The following is a 21,833-nucleotide window of genomic DNA, read 5'->3' on the forward strand; positions in this document are numbered from 1 at the left end:
TCCTGTTCAGAATAGGCTTCTACCAGGTGACCAGTTATAGAATTAGGGACTCATTTTCAGAGCACTTAGACTTTGTGTGTCCATGTGTTTTGAAAATGAGCTCCAGTGCCTCTATGTTTTAATACTTTGCTTGTCCAATAAAAATGTACATTATCCCCCTTCTATATATAGTGCTCAAAACTGTGTGAGCACATTTGGGCCCATGTCCAAATTGTGCACACAATTTAATTGATTAATGAGCCAATTATCACAAATAATTGGGTACTAACAATCAATTATTGATGCTAATTATGGAAATGGAGCTGGCCATCCAATTGGCAATAATTGGAATTTATATGTGAACCTTTATAGTCTCTGTTCTGTAAAGATATGTGTGTAAGCTTTTCAGTGCAGATCTGAAAAGGAGGTGTGGCCATGGGAGGAGCATGGGCAGGCTTAGGGGCATTTCTAGGATTTGTGTGCAGTGTTATAGAATTAGAGAGATTTCTGTTTTTTTAGATTCTTGATCTACCACCTTTCTGTGGCCTAATGTAAACATACAGATTTACATCAGGGTTCAGTTGGTATAAATCCTTGTGCCCAAAATTGGGAGCAGATCCAGGTGCTAAACGCTATTCAATAAATGGCATCCAACTTGGAACACTACTTAAAGAATAGTATTTAGTGCACTTTTATAGAACCGAGTCCTAAGTGTACCAGAAAGGTAACATAATATATACAGTACTGGGTGGTAAATAAAGATGTGCTACGAGTATCAACTAGAGAATTGACTTTGCCACTGTTGTGTAAGAGGATCCTAATAACGTAGGGTGGCATCATGTTTTTGAGTTGAGTATAATCGGGTTTTCGTGAATACTGACTCTGAAAGATATATAGAAAGTGTTTTTTTTTTTAAATTTTAGAATATCTGAGATTTTAATGGCCCAGCACTTGATCAAATTCATTCCAAATATGTCTGCAGCTGTAAAACACTTTTTGCTAGGCCTCTACTCCTCCACATCTCCTGCTTGCATTTTGCAGGCATTCTTTGCTAACTCTGAGTCTATAAATGAACTTGAGCAAACATGCCAAGGGAGTCCAGTCTTGCACATGTTGGGGCATAGCCTTCCAGTTCTGAATAGCAGTAAATGCGCTGCTGATCAGCCTCAAGAAAAACTGGAAATAGTTTGACTCCTGTTCATATATTTTGTTGCATAGCTTCTTCAAGTGTTCATGTAATAGCACTGCTCAGCAATTTTTCAACTTTTTTTCTGGGGCAAGAAAAAAATTTTTCTTTGCCAAAAATCAGAGGGTTATACCAAAAAATTAAGGTCAGTTTTGAATTCAGTGACCCCAAAAACTTCTGTTGCACAGTGTAACTTTTTTTTTTTTGTAATTCTTTATTTATAATTTTCAAACATTTGACAACATTATCAGTCAAAAGAAAAAATACAATGAACTGAAACAAATTCATCATAAAGGGTCAAAAACATATGATCTCTACTTTTAGGATAATAACAACTTATCAAGGTATAGTTAGTCCACAATTACAGAGAACGGAGCTAAAGAATGGACTGAGAAACATTGTAAAAAAAACTAAAGGAAAATAAAGACTCAGCTTGATAGTCCCAGAATTATTTATTATTGAGCAGAATTATTAGATTCAATCCTCACGGTGATGATATTATCTGACCTTTGGAAACCATAAACTTAGATAATTGCTGCGGCTCGTAAAAAACATATCTATTCTGCTGATATACTAATACACATTTGCAAGGGTAACGCAGGACAAAAGTCGCTCCTAACTGCAAAGCCTTAAAAGCAAAAACTGTTTTCTCTTTTTCTGGGTAGCCCTAGATACATCTGGGTACATTCTCACTTTATAAGTCATAAAGGGAACCTCTCTATATCTGAAGAAAAGATTTAGCAACCATTCCCTGTCCGAATCAATAGCAAAAGAAAGAAGTAATGTTGCTGGTACCTAGACATCCATCTCCGACCTCTCCAATAAATTAGTCAAGTCCAAACTATCAACAGAAAGATTCTGCTGGTTAGGATTCAGAGATTTAGCCTTATTAGGCAGGTAATAAATTTTGGATATAGGCGGATATGATGTCTCAGGTACTTTCAAAATTTCTCTCAAATACCTTTTAAACATATCCAATGCAGGAATAGACACAACTTTGGGGAAATTTATAACCCTAAGATTACATCTTCTAACTGCATTCTCTAGCATTTCATACTTGAAATGCAAATTGCTACTGTCTTTAATCCAGACCAAAGATTTCAGCCTGGTCTCACAGTCAAACGACTTTCTTTCCAGGCTTGAGATTTTGTTCTTTAATTCCAAGTGTTCAGATAGCACTGATGTACACCGGTTGGATAATTGCTGCATTTGATTGCCCAAAGAAGACTGAAGGTTTGAGATAGCTTCCCATATCGTTTCTATGGTAAAGACTTCCATCCTGAGCTCCCCCGCAATCGCATTTCTTTGAGCAGCAGCTATCATTGAAATCTTTGTAGCCTCGTCACCGTGCGTTGTATCCACTTCCCCCACCAATAATGTTGGAATTTTCTCCTGAGACCACTCAGATTTGGATTCCCCACTCTGGTGGTGCATCGGGGGAACGTCTCGGGCCGGCCCCGCCTCCAACTGCACCTCCGTCGCCTCGGGACGTACTGGTGGGCTCCGCTCCTCCGGGGATAAGGTGGTGTCCTGAATGGAGTGACCACACGCCTCAGTCAGCATACTTCCTCCTGCCAGGAATTTCTCCAGTAGCTGAGTTCGGGTGCTACGCTCCACAAAGGCGTCCATCGGCCCAGCAGGCAATGAAGATTCACCCGGGAAAACCCGGGGTTTTGATTTTCTTTTTACCATCGGGTAAATTAAGGAAACACGCTTCTCCTGCCGACAGCGTCTCCGCGTTGCTTCAAGCCGCCATCTTAGGTAAGCTCCGCCCCCACCATTCGATTCGGGCTGTGCACAGTGTAACTTGCTAAAGATCTGTTGGCATATATCCTGTGGAAGGTCAATTAATGAAATGAGAGGTCTTTAGGTCTTGTTTCAGAGCTGCCAGGAAGGAGATTTGAGTTGAGACCTGGATTTCTGACAACCTTAACCTGATGCATTGTAGAATCTGCAGCACTGATATCTATGGTAGAATCAGGAACTGCAAATAAGCAGTTTGCTTTGGACGTAAGTTCAAAATTAGGACTGGTGGACTTCCAATGACATCATTGATCTAAATAACTGCCTGAGCATTGAGCTTTCACCAACCCATTATAAATTGCAACAATTATCACCTCTGCTAAGCTAAGTCTCTGAAAAATAAACTTAATCCTATCTTGTACTGAATGAAGAAAATGCCAATGGTGTGAAAAAAATTGCGGCAGGACCTCCAGGTGTTTGCTTATCATGTGTCAGCTGTCTCTAGGCATGAGATGGAAATAATGGCAGAGGAGATGGAGGATTGCAGCCCTACAATGCCCCCCTAATGTCAGAGGGAGACAGTGAACTAGATTCTTGAGAGAATGTTGACTAATATGGAAGATATGAGGTTAGACTTGCAAGTTACAATAGTTACCTTGAAAGCAGCCTTCTATTGGACCTTCAAAATGTAATTCAAATTGAGCGGGAGCTAAACAAATATTTTGAATTCAGTGATAACAGCTAATATTTCACCATGTGTTGCTGTGGGAGGGCCTAAAAGCAGTAATGCGGGGTAGGATAATTAGCCTTGGGGGGTACCACATACGGAAGCTGTGAGAAATGAAAGCTGCAGATATACGCATAAAAATATATCAGCTCAAACAGGCACACAAAGGAGGGTTGTCTCTGCAGGATCAGGATGTACAGCTTCATAAGTTAAAGAGTTGATCTCCAGGAGATTGAGCTAGAAGACATTAGTATTATATTGCCATCCTTGAAGCAGGAGTATTTTGAAACTGCCAATAGAGCAGGCAGGCTGTTGGCTCATAAATTAAAAAAGTGGAAGCTTAGGAACACCACACTTTTGCTCGATACTATTCTACTCTTTATAGCCTAGAGAGCGAACTTTCGCCAAGCATTATCCAAGACTTCTTATATTGGAACGACCTCCTGAGATTAGTGCCAGAGGAAGCAGATCAACTTTCTCTTCCTTTTACAGAGGAAGAAATCTCTTAGGCTATTAAAGATATGCAGGTTGGAAAGGACCCTAGTCTTAATGGTTTTACAGTTAAATTTTATAATATTTTTAGGAATTATTTAGTTACCCCTTTGGTTACATTACTCATCTGGAGGAGAGTTCTGCTCTCCTGCACTCCTGGCAGCTTGCAGGCATATCAGTTTTATTAAAGCCAGGGAAAGATTCTACCAGCTGAGGCTTGTACCGCCCTATTTCGCTATTAAATATTGATTACAAAATTTAATGAAAATTATGGCCAAAGGGCTATGGGTGTAAATGCCACCGTTGGTTAGAAATGATCAATCAGGCTTTGCTAAGGGGTCGCCAAACTTTTGTTAATATTTGCAGAGTGTATCATCTTATCTGGCAAGCAGGAAGGGGAGGGGGGGAAGAATCTGTTTTTATACTAGGTATAGATGCAGAAAAAGCTTTCAATAGGATCTATTGACCCTATCTTTTTCAGCTCTTAAGGTGGGAGTTGGGGAAAAGTTGGGGCAATGGATGTGCATAATTTATACTGATCCATTGGCATGTATAAAATTAATGTCATCTACACTGATAGTTTTTCCCTTGGGCAGGGAACAAGGCAGGGCTATGCACGCTCCCTGGTGCCGTTTGTGTTAGGAATGGACCCTCTAGCACAGCTGATTCACCAGATTAATGGGGTGAAGGGTATGATGTGTGGGGCCTTAGAGCATAAGATTTTGCTGCTTGCTCATGACATCTTATATACTCTGACGGACCCTATATCTTCCCTACCAGAGGTAGTTAAGTTGAGGATGCTTTTGCTAGGGTCTAAAATGAGGCTGCCCATGTAACAAATCAGTTAAAATCAGGATTGCTATTGTATAAACTGAGTTTTAAATTCCAGTTGCATTATTGTAGTACACATTTGCACTGCAAAGATAATAAATACTAATGGCAAAACTCTGAATGTATCGGAAGGACACAAAATATGAAAACTTGTCTTTTATTTCTGACGTTAGCTATACAGGTTTAGTGATAAAGTATAGCTGTAGATTTAATGGGGAATAATGGTAGTGTAGGAGGACTTGAGGGAAAAGAACCATAATTTGGCAGCCTTACAATAGGAAATGCCTTTATATACTCAAAATTATTTTTGAATCTTGTCCAGTACCATAAATAGATTGAGGCCTCACTGAGGAGGTTATGTTCTATTGCTGTTTTGTTAAATAAAATGATTTCCTTTTGTACTCACTGGTGTAATTTGGGTGGTAATTTTATAAAGCTTTCTTTAAGAGAAACAGCATTTTACTACAGAAATGAGTGCATATAAAGTTGCCCTGGGGTATGCTTATGTACAAAATGCATGCTACTCATGCATGGGCTGCGTGCTCTTACATGGAATTCTTCAAGACAAAAAAAAAAAAAGAAATCCAAGCATAGAGAGTTAGGGGTTCTATTACTAAGGCACACTAGCAGTTTCAGCGCGCCCTAAATGCTAACGCATCCATTATAGTTTATGGATGTGCTAGCGTTTAGCGCACGCTAAAACGGCTAGTGCGCCTTAGTAAAAGGACCCCTTAATCTTAAATATGTAAAAAAAATACCCAATCCTTACAAAAACCACAATATTATGAGACAACAATGTGTTGGGATTAGAGAGAATATTCGGTATATCTATCAAATGCTAGTTTTCAAACCTACCATAGTCTTAACAGCTGTCCATAAATGCTCATATATTTCATCATTTCCCTCCTTGATATGAATAAGTCTTTAGTGAAACTTCCATGACAAAGTATTTTCTGAGGTTACTTCTGAGTCTGTCTCCTTTCATCCTCATTCTAATCACCCTCATTTATTTATATTTATTAACTGCCTTTTTCATGAAGATATTCACCCAAAATGGTTTAAAATACATTGCATAGTAATCAGATACTCTTAAGTATTTTTTCTATTTGTCCCGGCAGGCTCATAATCTAACTGGGGTAATGGAGTTCTAAATTACTTGCCCAGAGTCGCAAGGAGCAGGCTGGGATTGAGCTCACAACCTCAGGATGCCAAGGCAGCATCTTTAACCACTAGGCCACCCCTCTGTTCATTCCAGAGTTTTCTTTCAATTAAAGTCTGAACCCATACACTTTATGAAGACCCTTGACCATTTTAGTAGTTGTCTTCTGTATCAACTCCATCCTGTTTATATCTTTTTGAAGGTGTGGTCTCCAGAATTGTGCACAATATTCTAAATGAGGTGTCATTAGAGTGTTATACAGGGCATCAATACCTCCTTTTTAACCTTCTGGCCTTTCTATGAACCCAAGCATCCTTCTAGCTTTTGTCATCACTTTTTTTCTACCTACATATGATCACACCCAAATCCTACTCATCTTTCGTGCATAAAAGTTCATCACCCCTGAAACTGTACCATTCCTCAGGCTTTTGCAGCCCAAATGCATTACCCTGCATTTATTAGCATTAAATCTTAGCCGCCAAATTCCAGACCATTCTTCAAGCTTTGCTAAGTCCTTCTTCACATTGTCCATACCATCAGGGGTATCTACCCTATTGCAGATTTTAATCTTTCACAAAGAAAGAAGCAAACCCTCAGCAATACAGCTTACAAAAATGTTAAAGAGAACAAGACCAAGAATTGAACCTTGTAGCACACCACTTTCCTCAGAATGAGCCTTGTTTACCATTACCCTCTATCACTTTCCACTTAACCAGTTCCTAATTCAGTTTGTCACTTTGGGGCCTATCCCAAGGGCACTCAGTTTATTTATTAGACTGTGAAACAGTCAAAGGCTCTGCTAAAATCTAAATACACCACATTTAGCACTCTCCCTCTATCCAATTCTCTGGTCACCCAGTCAAAGAAATTGATCAGATTTGTCTGACAAGACCTGCCATGTTGCCTTGAATCCTGTAATCCACTGGATTCCAGAAACTTCACTATTTTTTGTTTTAAAAGTGTTTCCATTAATTTACTTACCACAAATGTTAATTTTATAGGCCTATAGTCCCTACTTCTTCCTTACTTTCCACTTTTGTAGAGGAATTACATTCTCTGTTATCCAGTCTTCCGGTACCACTCCTGACTCTAGGGAAGCATTGCAAAGGTCAGCCAAAGGAGCTGTTAGGACTTCATACGCTTAGCCCCACTGCTTTAGTCTAGCTAGCTCCTCACAAACACAGTGCACTCTACAACCATTAGTGCAGCATTGTGCTGATAGTGTGCTAATTCTTGTTTTAAGTGCATAGCGTGGAATGGGTCAGGGAATGTTGTCCTAGGCAGTTAACAAACATTAACTCCTGGTTTCTATATTTAGCGCCCAAAGCTGGGCGCTGGAATTTGGACACTGATTCAAGATGTGCATCCAAATAAATTCTAAGGAGCCAATTAATGCCAATAATTGGATGCTAATTGACACTAATCAGCACCAAATTGGGCATTTTTTTATAAGTGCTATTCTGTGACAATGTGCACCCAAATACCATACTGCACAATCCAAATGGGGACATGGCCGTGGGAAGTGCATGGGCAGGTCAGGGCTGTTCTTAAAATTTGTGCGAGATGTTAACAGAATACTAGGAACATTTGCCCAAATTGGGTGCCAAGAATTTCACCTGGTTTTAATAGGTGTAAGTCCTGGCGTCCAAATTTGGGTGCTAAAATTGTTGCTATTCTAGCCAATAAACTCCTGAATCTCATTTAAAACTTCCTGCATTCTATACCATGTATTTAACACCAACACATTCAAGGCATTAATTCATATTGTCTCAGAACTGTGCTTCTCTTCGTCAAGAATAGCCAATACCTTGCTAATGATTCTCCCCTCTCCTAGAGGAATCAAATTTAAACAAATATTCAACTCCTTATTCACTTATGTTGCTATTAAAATATGGAACAGTCTACCTACAAACACAAGAAAAGAATCCTGTTACCTAAAATTCAAAAGAAGCCTAAAAACATACCTCTACCGCAACCTGTTTGAACCTCACCCACGACAATGCCTATTGGACAGCTCCAATGATTATGAATCTAATTCTCATCCCTAATGCCTATCAGTCTGTAACTGATCACAGTAATCCCGTTTGTCCACAACAAAACTATCGGCTCCATTCCAATGGTACTCGATATCAAATCAAACTGTAAAAGGTTTACTGCTATTTATCTCTACCTGTGTTGAAATCTCTGTTGAAATCTCATAGAGACATGATGGCAGATAATGGCCAAATGGCCCATCTAGTTTGTCCATCTGCAGTAACCATTATCTCTTCCTCTCTCTGAAAGATCCCATGTGCCTATCCCAGGCTTTCTTGAAATCAGACAGTCTCTGTCTGCACCACCTCTACCGGGAGAATGTTCCACGCATCTACCATTCTTTATGTAAAAAAGTATTTCCTTAGATTACTCCTCTTAACTTCATCCTATGCCCTCTCATTCCAGAGCTTCCTTTCAAATAAAAGAGACTCGACTCATCATGTAGGTATTTAAATGTCTCTGTAACACAAGAAAAATAATATAACAGAAAATCTAATCTCAAAAAAATATATCAATGTTATTAGCCTAGTGGTGAAGCACATTTACTAATAGTGGAGAAAAAGCCTCAACTGCATTAAAAAATGCTTTCAATATCAGATGGCAACCCAGCGGGTTATAAGCCAGTCAAATTCTGTCTCATAGGCCAAAAACTCCACCAAGTACAAAATGGCTGTTTTCAAAAGTGGGTTAACCCACACCACTGTGTACAAGAAAACAACAGAAGAACAACAAAAAGAACAGGACAAATGTTTAACTTATCTTCACTAGCTGGTATCCTTGCTCACAGACCGTTGCAATCGGGCCCACAGCTGTTCATGTTGAAATCACATCTCAACATGATTTCAACATGAACAGCTTGCTTAAAGCTTGTTTAACTTAAATCAAGAAACCAAGCTTTAAGTTAAGCAATTTTTTGATTTCTAATATTTATCTGGTATGAATTTGGCACAAATTTGGCACTATTTAAAGATTTAGCAATGATTGGGTGGTGAGGTGGCAAAATAGGGGTGGAGATTTACCTTCTGAAAAAGCCCCTCCATGTCTCTTAGCTGATCTTTACATATGTATAGCATGATTTAAGCTTTATTTAGGTAATTTTTTGGGTAGTGCTCTGATATTATTATATAAAAAGTTTTTCACTGCCTGTTTTCTTTTTGAGGTATCTTTACACCTTTACCCTGAATCTTTTTTGACTGAAGTTTGCATCCATCTTTGGCATTAACTTAACATTCAATATTTCCATTTTTCTGCTTTCTTCTCAAAATCTACTATCTCTCTCTCTCCTTCCCTTCCTGTTTCCATGGTCTGCCATCTCTCACCTTCCCTCCTTCCCCCCCAGTGGTCCAATGACATCTCTCTCCTTCCTTTCTCCCCTTCCCATTCTGGCATCTCTCTCCTCTCCTTCCCATAATCTGGTATCTCTCTTTACTACAAAACTACTATTATTATTTCTATAGCGCTATCAGACTCCCCTCCTTCCCTTCTATTCCCTAGTCTGATATCTCTCCCTTCCTTTAGTCAACTCTCCTCCCCCCCAGTGTAACATTTCTTTTTCCCTTCTTCGTTTTCCCCCTGCAGTTCATCTCCCTTCTGGCCCCCTCCCAGTCCAACATTTATCCCTCCTTTCCACTAGTCCAACATTTTTTTCAATCTTCCTCTTGCATGCTTCTCCTCTGGTCTGCCTTCCTTCCCCCAACCAACATCTCTCTCTCTCCCTCCATGAGTCCAACTTTTCATTCTCTTCCCTCTCCCCCTTCCCCAGAGTGTAACTTTTCTCCTGCCCTCCTTTCTGTCCTCCCTATCCATCTCGCCCTCTCCATGAGTCCAACACTTTCTCCCTCCTGCACACTTTCTCTCTCTGTTCTTGCCTCTTTCCTTGAGTGGCAACCCTCTTTCCCATTCACCATCTAACCCTCTCCTCCAGTGTGTAGCACCTTTTCTTTCCCTCCCTTTCTGCCAGGTCAAGCAGCACCTATTCTTCCTTCTTTTTACCTCCCCCCTGTCCAGCAGTACTACTTTTCCCTTCCCTGCTCCCCCATGTCCAGCAGTACCCCTTCCCTGCTCCCCATGTCCAGCAGTACACCTCCCTTCCCTCCTCCCCATGTCCAGCAGTACCCCTTCTCCCTTCCCTCCTCCCCATGTCCAGCAGTACTACTTCCCCCTTCCCTCTTCCCCATGTCCAGCAGTACCCCTTCTCCCTTCCCTCCTCCCAATGTCCAGCAGTACTACTTCCCCTTCCCTGCTCCTCATGTCCAGCAGTACCCCTTCCCTGCTCCCCATGTCCAGCAGTACCCCTTCTCCCTTCCCTGCTCCCCATGTTCAGTAGTACCCCTTCTCCCTTCCTTGTCCAGCAATACCTCTCCTGTCACTGCTATCAGCAGCTTACTGTGTGCTTTTAACTTCGGCACACAGCTACCACTAGCAGTAGTTTAGCCCGGTTTCATCAGGCAGCCTTGTGATCTTTGCTATGCCGGCCCGCTTTGATGATGATGAGGAAGGTGACGGTAGAAGTCAGCTGACAGAGGTGCCGGAGCCTCTCTTCCTGCCCTGTTAGCCGCAGCACACTTAAAATCTCAAAAGGCACACTAGAGTGCTGTGGCACACAGTTTGCGATACACTGGGTTAGATTCTATAATAGGCAATCATCTTTGAGGGCCCATTATAGAATAGCATTGAACACTGATTTTGAGTGCCATTTACTGAATCTAGCCCATAAGCTCCCAAATTCTGTATATGGCACCTTACATTGTGCATGCATTTCGGTGTGTACAGCCAATCTGCATGTACAACTTAATTGTTTAATAAGCCTAATTGGTTCTGAATAGCAATTAATACCTCGTAATTGATGCTTATTGGCACTAATAAAAGCTGCACAACTTGGTAGGTGCATTCAATAAAGTGTTGCTCCCTAGTTAGGGTGAACGAATCTGAAAAGGGGTGTGGCCAGGGGGATGAGCATTGGTAGATCATGGGCATTCTATAAAATATGTCTAAAAGAGCACACATAAGAGTTGACAAATACTGGCACTTAGCATACTTTTGATTTGTCTTTCCTAATGTTGTCTGGTCATTTTAGTAACACTTTATCAAATATGTTATGTTTTGATATTATTTTGAAGAGTGATTAGTATTGTTGTTTGTTCATTATTTTTGCTTTATGTATGTTTATTACATTACATTACATTAGTGATTTCTATTCCGCTATTACCTTGCGGTTCAAGGCGGATTACATTCAAACTAAAAACAAGAATTACATTCAAATTAAAAGGAATAGAATAAGCGATGACATAGAATTTTTTAAGGTTATAAACATTGGATAAAGAGTTACCAAAGGGAAGTGGAGGTCTTTAGGAGATAAGAATAGGGTGAAATTATGGGTTTTAGAGGTTTATAAGGAAACCGCTGTGACGCCAGGTGGTATATAAAAGTTTTTAAATAAATAAGTTGCACTAAATACTGTTCTAGTTGGCACAATTTTTTTTTGGGGGGTTGCCATATATAGAACATGGTCCTATGTGTACAGCACCATGTACATTTTGTAGTGCTATAGAGATGATAAGCAGTAGTAGGAAGTGAGTAACTTTGTAAAAGTCTTGCAATAATTAAATTACTTTGTCAGTAGATGATAGTCCCTCCCCCCCCCCCCGAGATTTAACAATCCAAAATCAGTGGAGAAAAAAAGCCTCAGACTTCTGTGACATTGTTCACAGGCTGTCTTAAATCTTATCATTGGCCTAAAAAACTAGAATCCAATGGGTTACAAGTCTAAGGCAACATGGCTTTACTGAAAGTAATCGTCTCAAACAAATGTTTGAGTTCTTTGATTGAGCAACTAGAGAATTGGATAGATGATATGCACTAGATGTAATTTACTTAGATTTCAGCAAAGTCTTTGACATGGTTCCTAATAGAAGGCTCTTGAAGAAACTTGATGGGCTGAATTTAGGACCAAAGTGGTGAACTGGATTAGAAACTGGTTGATGGTCAGATGCCAGAGAATGGTGGCTAATGGAATTTGCCCCGCGAAAGGAAAGGTGAGTAGTGGAATGCCATAAGGATCAATGTTGGGGAAGATTCTGCTCAATATATATGTGAGCAAGGCTTGCCTTTTTGCGATGATACCAAGATTTGTGACAAAATGGATACCTTGAGGGAATGTAAAACATGAAAAAGGATCTGCAAAAGTTAGACGAATGGTCTAAAATTTGTCAACTAAAATTCAATGCAAAGGATATAGGGACACTGGATCAACTGCTCTTCTTTTTCTACTTCTACTAAATTTTGGCAATCTGTTTGGAGTCAAATCAATAGAATACTGGAAGTTCCAATGGCATTGACATATGATACAGTGCTGTTTGGCACGTTATTGAGGGCCAAGAGTCCAATAACCCCATGCAATAATAGACTACTTTTCATCATGACGGGAGTTGCCATACAGCTCATTTTGAAAAATTGGGACAGGTTAAACTATAGTTTTTGGTGGAAATCCTTGTGCCAAACTTATAAATTTGAATGTATGAGTGCAATACAATTGGGACATTATAAGAAATTCAAGGAGGTTTGGGACCCATTCACAAAATTTTGTAAAGATTGAATATTAGTTTTAGCCCTTTGATTATACACATCCAGGATGGGTGGGTGGGAGGGGAGGGAGGATATGCCTTTAATTTATTATTTGATCGCACTTTTGTTTGTCTTGATCATTGGTGTTACTCTTGATTGTCTTTATTCTGTATGAAAGGGTGGGTGGGGGGAAGGGATATGTATTTATTATTTCATTATATCATTTGATGGAATTAAGTGCTGTTTATTTGTACATTGTTTTATAATATGTTGCACTTGATGTTAGTTTTTAAATTGAATAAATATTTTTTTTTTTAAATTCAATGCAAAGGAGTGCAGCGTGATGCTCTTGGGGAGTAGAAATCTAAGGGAGAGACTGATAACGCACAGATGGGAAGAGGGACTTTGGGGTGATAGTGTCTGAGGTTCTTAAGATGACGAAACAATGTGACAAGATGGCAGCTGTAGCCTGAAGGATGCTGAGCTATATAGAGGGAGGCATAACCAGCAGAGGAAAAGAGGTGAGGCTGCACTTGAAGTACTGTTCACTTTTGGAGGCCATATATGGCTAATGATGTAAAAAGACTTGAAGCGGTCCAGAGGAAAGTGACAAAAAAGTTATAGGGTTTGTGCCAAAAGATGTATGAAGAGAGACTGGAAGACTCTAGAGGAGAGGAGGGACAGGGGAGATAGGATAAAGACGCTTAAATATTTGAAGGGTATTGATATAGAAACAAATCTTTTCCAGAGAAGTGAAAATGGTGAAATTAGAGGGCATAAATTGAGGTTGAGGGGTGACAGACTTAGGAGTAATGTTAGGAAATTATTTTTCACAGAAAAGGGTAGTGGATGCCTGGAATGCCCTACCGAGGGAGGCGGTGGAGATGAAAATGGTGACAGAATTCAATAAAGCATGGGATGAACAGAGGATCTCTAGAAAATGAATGGTATGAAACAAACTAAGGCCAGTACTGGGCAATCTTGCACAGTTTCTGTCCCATATATGATGGTTTGGTTTAGAGCAGTCCGTGGGGCCACATGCTGTCCGCCAGGTACTATTTTGAGGCCCTCATTATGTTTATCATAATCACAAAAGTCAAATAAAACAGTTTCTTGATCATATATCTCTTAAGGCTTAGCCAAAAGGAAAGATTTATAAACTATAAAGAGTTTTACCTCATGCAAAATCGTCATTTCTTTATTAAGACATTAACTATTTTTTCTGAGGCCCTCCAAGTACCTACAAATCCAAAATGTGGCCCTGCAAAGGGTTTGAGTTTGAGACCACTGGCTTAGAGTGAGCTGGGGAAGGGCTTTGATGGAAGCACCTGGGACAAGATGGTTAGGATAGGTTGAAGTGAACTTCAATGGCAACTCCAGTAGTGGGATCCTAAAGACAATACTTGTCTATGTCCCAATACTTGTCTATGTCCCAATACTTGTCTATGTCCCAGGAATATTAAAGAAAAATGACAATTTAACCATGAAAGTATGATGCATGTGACTATTGGGCAGACTGAATGGTCTGTTCAGGTCTTTTTATCTGCTGTCATTTACTATGTTACTATGACCACCACTTGTTGAACATCAGTGTTCATGGACCACTGGTCTGACCCAGCAGCGGCAATTCTTATGTTCTTATATTCATTATGGATGTCCCAAAAGCTCAACTGTTTTAAATAATTTTGTTACAGTTCATTTCCCCCAATGACCCTGCTTATGAGCTTGAACATAAGCATTGTCTTACTGAGACAGACCAAAGATCCATCAAGGCCAGTATCCTGTTTCCAACAGTGGCCAATCCAGATCACAAGTAACTGACAAGATCCCAAAAGTGTAAAATAGATTTTATGCTGCTTATCCTAGAAACAAGCAGTGGATTTTCTGAAGTCCATCTTAATAATGGCATATTGCCTTTGGTTTATGCAGTGTATTCTCTGCGGAGTTCTACACAATTGTTCTTTTGGTCTGTTTATTCCACGTATCTACTACCTTAGGATTATCAAGGACCCCTGAAGAAGACCATCTTGTCAAAACATGGACCATGTTGGGTCCTACGCTCTAGGTCTTTTAGGTTTTTATGTGGCTCATTTTACTTTTATGTGGATTGTTTACGTTGATTTTTGGAACTTTTAAATTTTCAATAAAGTCCATCGCTACTCCACTGTGTTTTTTGGTTTCTTTTTTATTGACTTTTAGCTCACAAAGCACACCAGGTGGAGCCAGTTCATGGACACAGGAGTAAAAAGTTAGAAAGTTTTATTTCAAATTTCAAAATACACCAACAAAACACTGGAGCCTAGACCCAAAACGGGCTGTGTTTTGACAAATTTAGCCTTCCTCAGGGGTCCTAAGAAGGTACAGTGATCCAATGCACAAAAGAAGAAAGAAAAGTAAAAATATTAAAATATTAATAATATCATTAGTCACATGAATATGAAAAATACAACATCTGAAAATAAATAATATAAATATAATATGGACATAAAAAACATAATAACACATTCCAATAATACTAAATAAAATACATAAAAATATGTAATAAAATATAATATACACATAAAAACTTAAACTTTGCAATTATATTTAATTAAAATATATAAAAATGTGAAATCTAAGAAGATGTGAGCACTAATTATAAATGGGGATATGAATAAGCCAGTATAATTAGAATATAATTACCAAACTAGAACCAAAGTGGTGAAAAGGGGGGGAAGGGAGAAGGAAGGGAAGAAGAAAGGAGGGGAAATTATCCAAATCTTTTTTAAAACCTGCTAAGCTAACTGCTTTTAGCACTTTCTCTGGCAATGGATTCCAGGGTTTAATTACATGTTGAATGAAGAAATATTTTTTCCAGTTTGTCTTAAGTGTACTATTTAGTAGATTCATTGTGTGTCATCCTAGTCCTAGTATTTTTGGAAAGAGTAAACGTGATTCACATCTACATGTTCCATTTCACTCAGTATTTTATAGACCTCTATCCCATCTCTTTTCCAAGCTGAAGAGCTCTAGCTGCTTTAGACTTTCCTCATTGGGAATTCATTCCATTCCCTTTATTGTTTTTCACCTTTCTCTGTACATTTTCTAATGCTGCTGTATCTTTTTTGACATGTGGTGACAAGAATTGCTTGGGCAAGTCACTTTCTCTCCCATTGCTTCAGGAAGACTGTAGGCCTTTGGGGGGATAGACTTATTATACTTGCTGAGTAGCAATTCTGAAAGTCACCAAGCACCCATTTTGAAAGTAAGATCAACACTATTTATAAAAGTATTGATGATGTGTTTAATGCAGTGTTTTTCAATCGCTGTTCCGCGGCACACTAGTGTGCCGCGAGATGTTGCCTGGTGTGCCGTACGGTCAGGGCCGCCATCAGGGCAGTACCACCAGTCCTGCATTCAGGGGCCCCGGGCTCCCCCAGGGTCCTAGGCCACGGGAGAGGGGCGATCCGCCCCACGTGGACAGGAGAGAGCTGGACGGGGGACCCGCGGAGTTCAATACATCTCGAGCCGCGAGGCTCGTCTTCTGTTCCTGCCTGCCCTGCAGCTAACATATAGCCGATCGCAAGCATTCCCCGATGTCAGCGCTGACGTCGGAGGGAGGGCTTAAGCAAAGCCTGCCCTCCGACGTCAGCGCTGACGTCGGAGAATACTTCCGTTCGGCTATTTGTGCGCGGCAGGGTAGGCAGGAAGCAGAAGACAAGCCTCGCGGCTTGAGCTTCGTTTTGCTGAGAAAGTTGCAAAGATGGGCTGGGAGGCAAATACGGAACACAAAAGGGGGGAGGGAGTGCGTTTTGGACACAAGGCATGAACTTGGGAGAGAGGAAGGGAGGGAAAGAGATGCTGAGGTGGGGGAGGGAATGGGTTTTTGGACACAGAAGAAATGGACTTGGGAGAGAGGAAGGGAGGGAAAGAGATGCTGAGGTGGGGGAGGGAATGCGTTTTTGGACACAGAAGAAATGGACTTGGGAGAGAGGAAGGGAGGGAAAGAGATGCTGAGGTGGGGGAGGGAATGAGTGTTTGGACACAGAAGGCATGGACTTTGGAGAGAGGAAGGGAGGGAAAGAGATGGTTGTGTACACGGGGAATAGAAGAAAGGAGAATTTTTGGTCATAGGGAGGGAGTGAGGTACAGATAGTGGCATACCAGGGTGGGGGGGGGCGGTCTGCCCCACCCCGGGTTTACGTTCCAAGGGGGTGCACAGCTGGCCACCCTCCAGTGTTGTCCTTAGGCCGGCAAACTGCGGCTCTCTAGCCACTTGAGTGCCACCGCCGCCATCGGGAACAGGCCGGCGCCAAGTTCTCCCTGCTTTTCCCTGTGGGGCCGGCCAACTCTCGCCACTCGCGTCAATTCTGACGTCGGAGAGGACGTTCTGGGCCAGCCAATCGCTGCCTGGCTGGCCTAGAACGTCCTCTCCGACGTTAGAATTGACGACGGGTGGCGAGAGTTGGTCGGCCCCGCGGGGAAGAGAAGCAGGGAGAACTTGGCGACGGCCTGTTCCCGATGGCGGCGGTGGCACTCAAGTGAATTACTTTATATATAGTCAATATAGGCACAGAGTTAAATTTTTTAACATTTTCTAATGGTGGTGTGCCTCGTGATTTTTTTCATGAAACAAGTGTGCCTTTGCCCAAAAAAGGTTGAAAAACACTGGTTTAATGAAGATTCAAGAACAAATATTCGTCATGCTGTAGAGTTCTCAAACATTTTATCAATGTTTAGAACAATTATCTCCCCTTTGATCAAGCTACGCTGCCAAGCAGTTCGAGCTAAATGCCAAGCCACCCATTTTAATCCTATGGGCAGCTTGGCTTGATAAATGGAAGGGAGGAGGGGGGGTAATGTGGTTAACTTTGGAGGTAATGACACAAATCATTTATTTTTCAGAATTTGGGGCTACCTTCTGCTTAACTGAAAATCATTTAGGAGGAAGAAGGCTAATAAGCATTTAGGGGGTGGGGCAAAAAAGTAAGTTTAACATTTAAGTGAATAACAACCCGCTGAATATTGGCCTCTGTGTAAATAATTGACATTCATATAAGTCTAATGCTTTGCAGTTTTGTTATAGATTTTATAGTCATTAAACTCAAAAAGGTATGACACAGTGCATTCTTATGTAATATGGACAACTTGGTCATTCCTGCCTCTCCGTGCACCCATCTTCTTCACAATGATTGTATACAATACTAAATAACTAGCTATATACCAGGTGTGGGACTCAAAAGGTGCAGCCTTAACATCAACAATCAAGAGGATAAATACCTGAGCCATACCAATGATGTAACTCCCAAAACATTCCCCCATAGATATCTGCCACATCCCAGTAAAATAGGCATCTGGCAGCTCAAGGCCACCTTGACTTGAAACCTGTGACTTACTCTGGCAGGAGTGTGCCCAGTTGTCCTGATCCTCCAGTTTCCCATGTGTCTACCATCCAGCTCATCTGGCTGGATATACACAGCTCAATCATCTAGCCCTTACTCGGGTGTCCCACACCATCATTAAACTACTGCTACAGCCTAGCACATCACAAAGCAACAGCCAATTACCAGAGGGTCAGCTTACAATAAATGACAAAAGGCAAGAAGAAACAACTGCAGTCCTTTACAAACTCTCCAGGGACTACCTTGCTCCTTGCAGTTCTCAACCAATAGCCGTTAGGACAGAGACCCTGCATAGCTTGGACAATAGTGGAGCAGGAGGTTCCTACCTACCTGTAGCCACCCCAAAAATAATGTGAGATAGAGCTGGGCACCATGTAATGCAGGGCAGTCCTGAACTTGTCCTCACCTTCTCCATGTGATATTGCAACAAATCAAATTCCTGGATATAATTTATATTTGCTAGTCATATGAGTTATGCGTGATTTGATTTATTAAAAAAAATTTTCATCATATAATTAAACAAAAAATATATTTTGATACTCTGTGTGTATCTATCTATATCTATATAAATAAATAAATAAAAATATATAGCTACTCATATGATACTGCATATTCTTTCTATCTGAGCATTAAAGAACGTAATATTCTTATTGGCCCCGGTGATAGGAAACAATTAAAGGCGTGTTGCTATCCCAGTTGTGAGTTCCATCGTTCCTGTTTGCACAGTGATAAATGTTTTTATTTTCTTTATAGCTAGTCTTAATTATTGGTTGAATTGCTCTCCTAATTGTATTATTGTAGTGCAGTTTTACTCAATTTATATTTTGAATCTCGTGGAGATTGAGCGTGCCTGGTGTAACTTTCCAAGGGTGTGAGCTAATCATTCCAGGAAGCTAGAAAGCTTTGCCATAATAAGATATAATCCTGTTAAGACTAACCCCCTCTTTTACAAAGGCGCGTTAGTCATTTTAGCACATCCTAAATATACGCACACGCTAAACGCTAATGCGCCATAGACTAATATGCATGCATTAGCGTTTAGCACGTGGTTAGCACACGCTAAAACGCTTAGCGTGCCTTTGTAAAAGGACCCCTAAATATTTCTGTTTGTAAAGTAGATCGCCATCAGTATGGGGAACTAACGGGTATGGCGTGGATATCGTTCTTCATATTTCTGCAACAAGAGGGGATGAAATTTTTCTTTCCAATCCTTGAATTGTTATTTTTCACAGAACAGAGAAAATGATATTCAGGCTTTTGTTGGTAGAAATAGCAATGAAAGCATGACATGACCAGTAGAAAAAATTCCCAAGATGAGTGATAAAAGCCACAGCTACATTCCTCTATAAATTTCGTTAGACTTATCTGAGCAGTAACACCTGTTCAAATGTATACCACACTTTAGTGATTTAAAACAATATTTAACAAGAGACTGTCAATAAAGACACTTACCCCCTTTTACAAAGGCGCGTTAGCTATTTTAGTGTGCGCTAAATGCTAACGTGTCCATAGACTAACATGCACGCGTTAGTGTTTAGCGCACGCTAAAACGCTTAGCGTGCCTTTGTAAAAGGACCCCTTAGTGGCCATTTTACTGAGTTGCGTCAGGTGCCTAACGCAGAAAAATGGCTTAACACAGGATACGCTAAAGTGATCTGCGTTTTGGTATCTATGTGCTAAGCATGCAGTAATTTTTTCTTATTTTTTGGAGGAGAGTAAACATGGAGGGGCCTTAGGCACCTGGGCTGCTGTCCTATGCACTAATTCCATCTTCTTTATATCTTTTTATTTATTTATTTGGATTTATTAACCACCTTTATGAAGAGAATCACCCAAGGTGCTGTACAGCAAGTTCTGTTCAACATAAAACTTACAATTGTATGACGGATTGCTAGCAAAACTAGACCACCATCTTACCCGCGCACTGTTAACATCTCCCGACTGCAAAACCCTCCGCAGGGAAATAAAGACCCTGCTGTTCAAGAACTTTGTAAAGACCTCCAGGGTTTCAAGACAAAGTTGGACAAGTTCATGCTAAACTGGTGAGAATGGATTCATTTGGAGCACTGGTCTTGACCTAGGGGCCGCCGCGTGAGCGGATGCTGGGCAGGATGGACCACCGGTTTGACCCAGCAGCGGCAATTCTTAAGTTCTTAAGTTAATGCCGTACCAAGTATCTCATATCTCGGAATATGTCACAGTTGTATAACAAGTACCTGAACCTGTTACTCTCCTGGAAATGTCCAGCTTACCTCTTTTGTAATCTGCCTAGAACTGCAAGGTTAAAGCGGAATAAAAGTCACCAATGTAATATAATTTTGTTAACAGCATAACAGTAATAGAAAAGGCCAAATACTTTATGAACAAATTCACTGAGTGAGGTAAACTTAAAATCAGCAAATTGAAACTTAATAATAGGACTATCATGGAACAGTCTCAAAAATGTAGTTATAACAGCACTGAAATTCAAATAAGAGAGATTTAATACAATGTCAGCATAATACTTATGTAATAACTAATAAAAATACATCAGAACATTCAAATAACATGACTCTAATGCTTTTATATAATACAGCTTATCCTATAGCTGAGGGGCCAAGTGTAGTTATTAGATGGGGACAAGATGGGTGGTACAAAGTCCATTGGTATAAACAGATGGGATGCTAAATTCAGGCGAGTAGATTATACAGTTAAACAAGATATAAAGAACTGATTTAGTTACAGTGTGTGTAGCAAGCTAGAACTGGTGCAGAATGAGTGTATAGTCAATCACCCTTTGTATTAAAGACTTGGGTGAAGAGCCAGGCTTTCACCTGCTTCCGGAAGAAAAAGAATGGGCATGAAGAGGATGCTTCTTAGGGAAAGTAGTGAAAGATGACATGACATTTCTTTGGATTTAGAAGGTTTGGGCATTTAGCTAAAGTCTGGAGCCTAGCCAGAATCCAAGTTTTCAATCTAATCTTCATTTTATATATCGAATCTACTCCCTAAGGAGCTCAACTCGGTTTACAATTCATAAAAAAATGAAACATAACAAGTAAAAACTGTGATATAAAAACAGAAATTGGTTAGATTAGATGGATGGAAAAAATTAGAAAAAAGTATGTTGAATTGCTTAATATTACTATACGACAGCTAAAATCAAATTAACTTTGCAAATAGAAATAATGCAATATTTAATTACTGTTTTGTTTGGTTAAGTGCGGTCTCCAGAATTGTACACAATATTCTGTTGGAGGAAATGCATGAAAATTTATCCGATGTGTATTCATTGCAGATATCTTGAAAACCAGTCTGGCTTGGTGGCACAGTGGTTAGAGCCACAACCTCAGCACCCTGAGGTTGTGGGTTCAAATCCCATGCTGCTGCTTGTGACCCTGGGCAAGTGCCAAAACAAGAAACATATTTTTAAGATTCTTAATGCTTCTTGTGATTGAAATTTTGAATGGAATCGGAATTTAGAAGAAAATATTTTCTTTCTTTGCAGGGCAGCTGTGGATCTGGCACATCTGTATAGCTTTGAAATATGGCATCCAATGAGCCACCAGAGGAGGAACTGCCTTCCTTTGACATAGATGACAGACATTTAATGTTGCAAGGTATGTCATTGCTCTCTCCATAAGTGCAAGTGCTTGCCATATTTATCTGAGCAGTGGTCCAATGGAAATCTCTCTCAGTTTTAATATTAACTAGTCTAAATAATGTATCTTTTTTATGATGTTCTTAGAAATATATGGA

At 40.2% G+C, this 21,833-nt stretch overlaps 1 protein-coding gene across 7 annotated transcripts in view; it reads left to right on the top strand.

Annotated features, from left to right (window-relative positions):
• Window positions 1-21,833, top strand: part of SYNE2 (spectrin repeat containing nuclear envelope protein 2) — a 654,322-nt gene that overhangs the window by 23,171 nt on the left and 609,318 nt on the right. For all 7 annotated transcript variants that reach the window (XM_033952730.1, XM_033952735.1, XM_033952736.1 and 4 more), the window contains exon 2: window positions 21,583-21,694. In XM_033952730.1, the coding sequence (XP_033808621.1) occupies window positions 21,622-21,694 (73 nt within the window). In that variant the 5' untranslated portion in view covers window positions 21,583-21,621. The remainder of the gene's footprint in view (window positions 1-21,582; window positions 21,695-21,833) is intronic.

The sequence above is a fragment of the Geotrypetes seraphini genome, chromosome 7, assembly GCF_902459505.1.
Source record: "Geotrypetes seraphini chromosome 7, aGeoSer1.1, whole genome shotgun sequence".
In the NCBI taxonomy this organism is placed as follows: domain Eukaryota; kingdom Metazoa; phylum Chordata; class Amphibia; order Gymnophiona; family Dermophiidae; genus Geotrypetes; species Geotrypetes seraphini.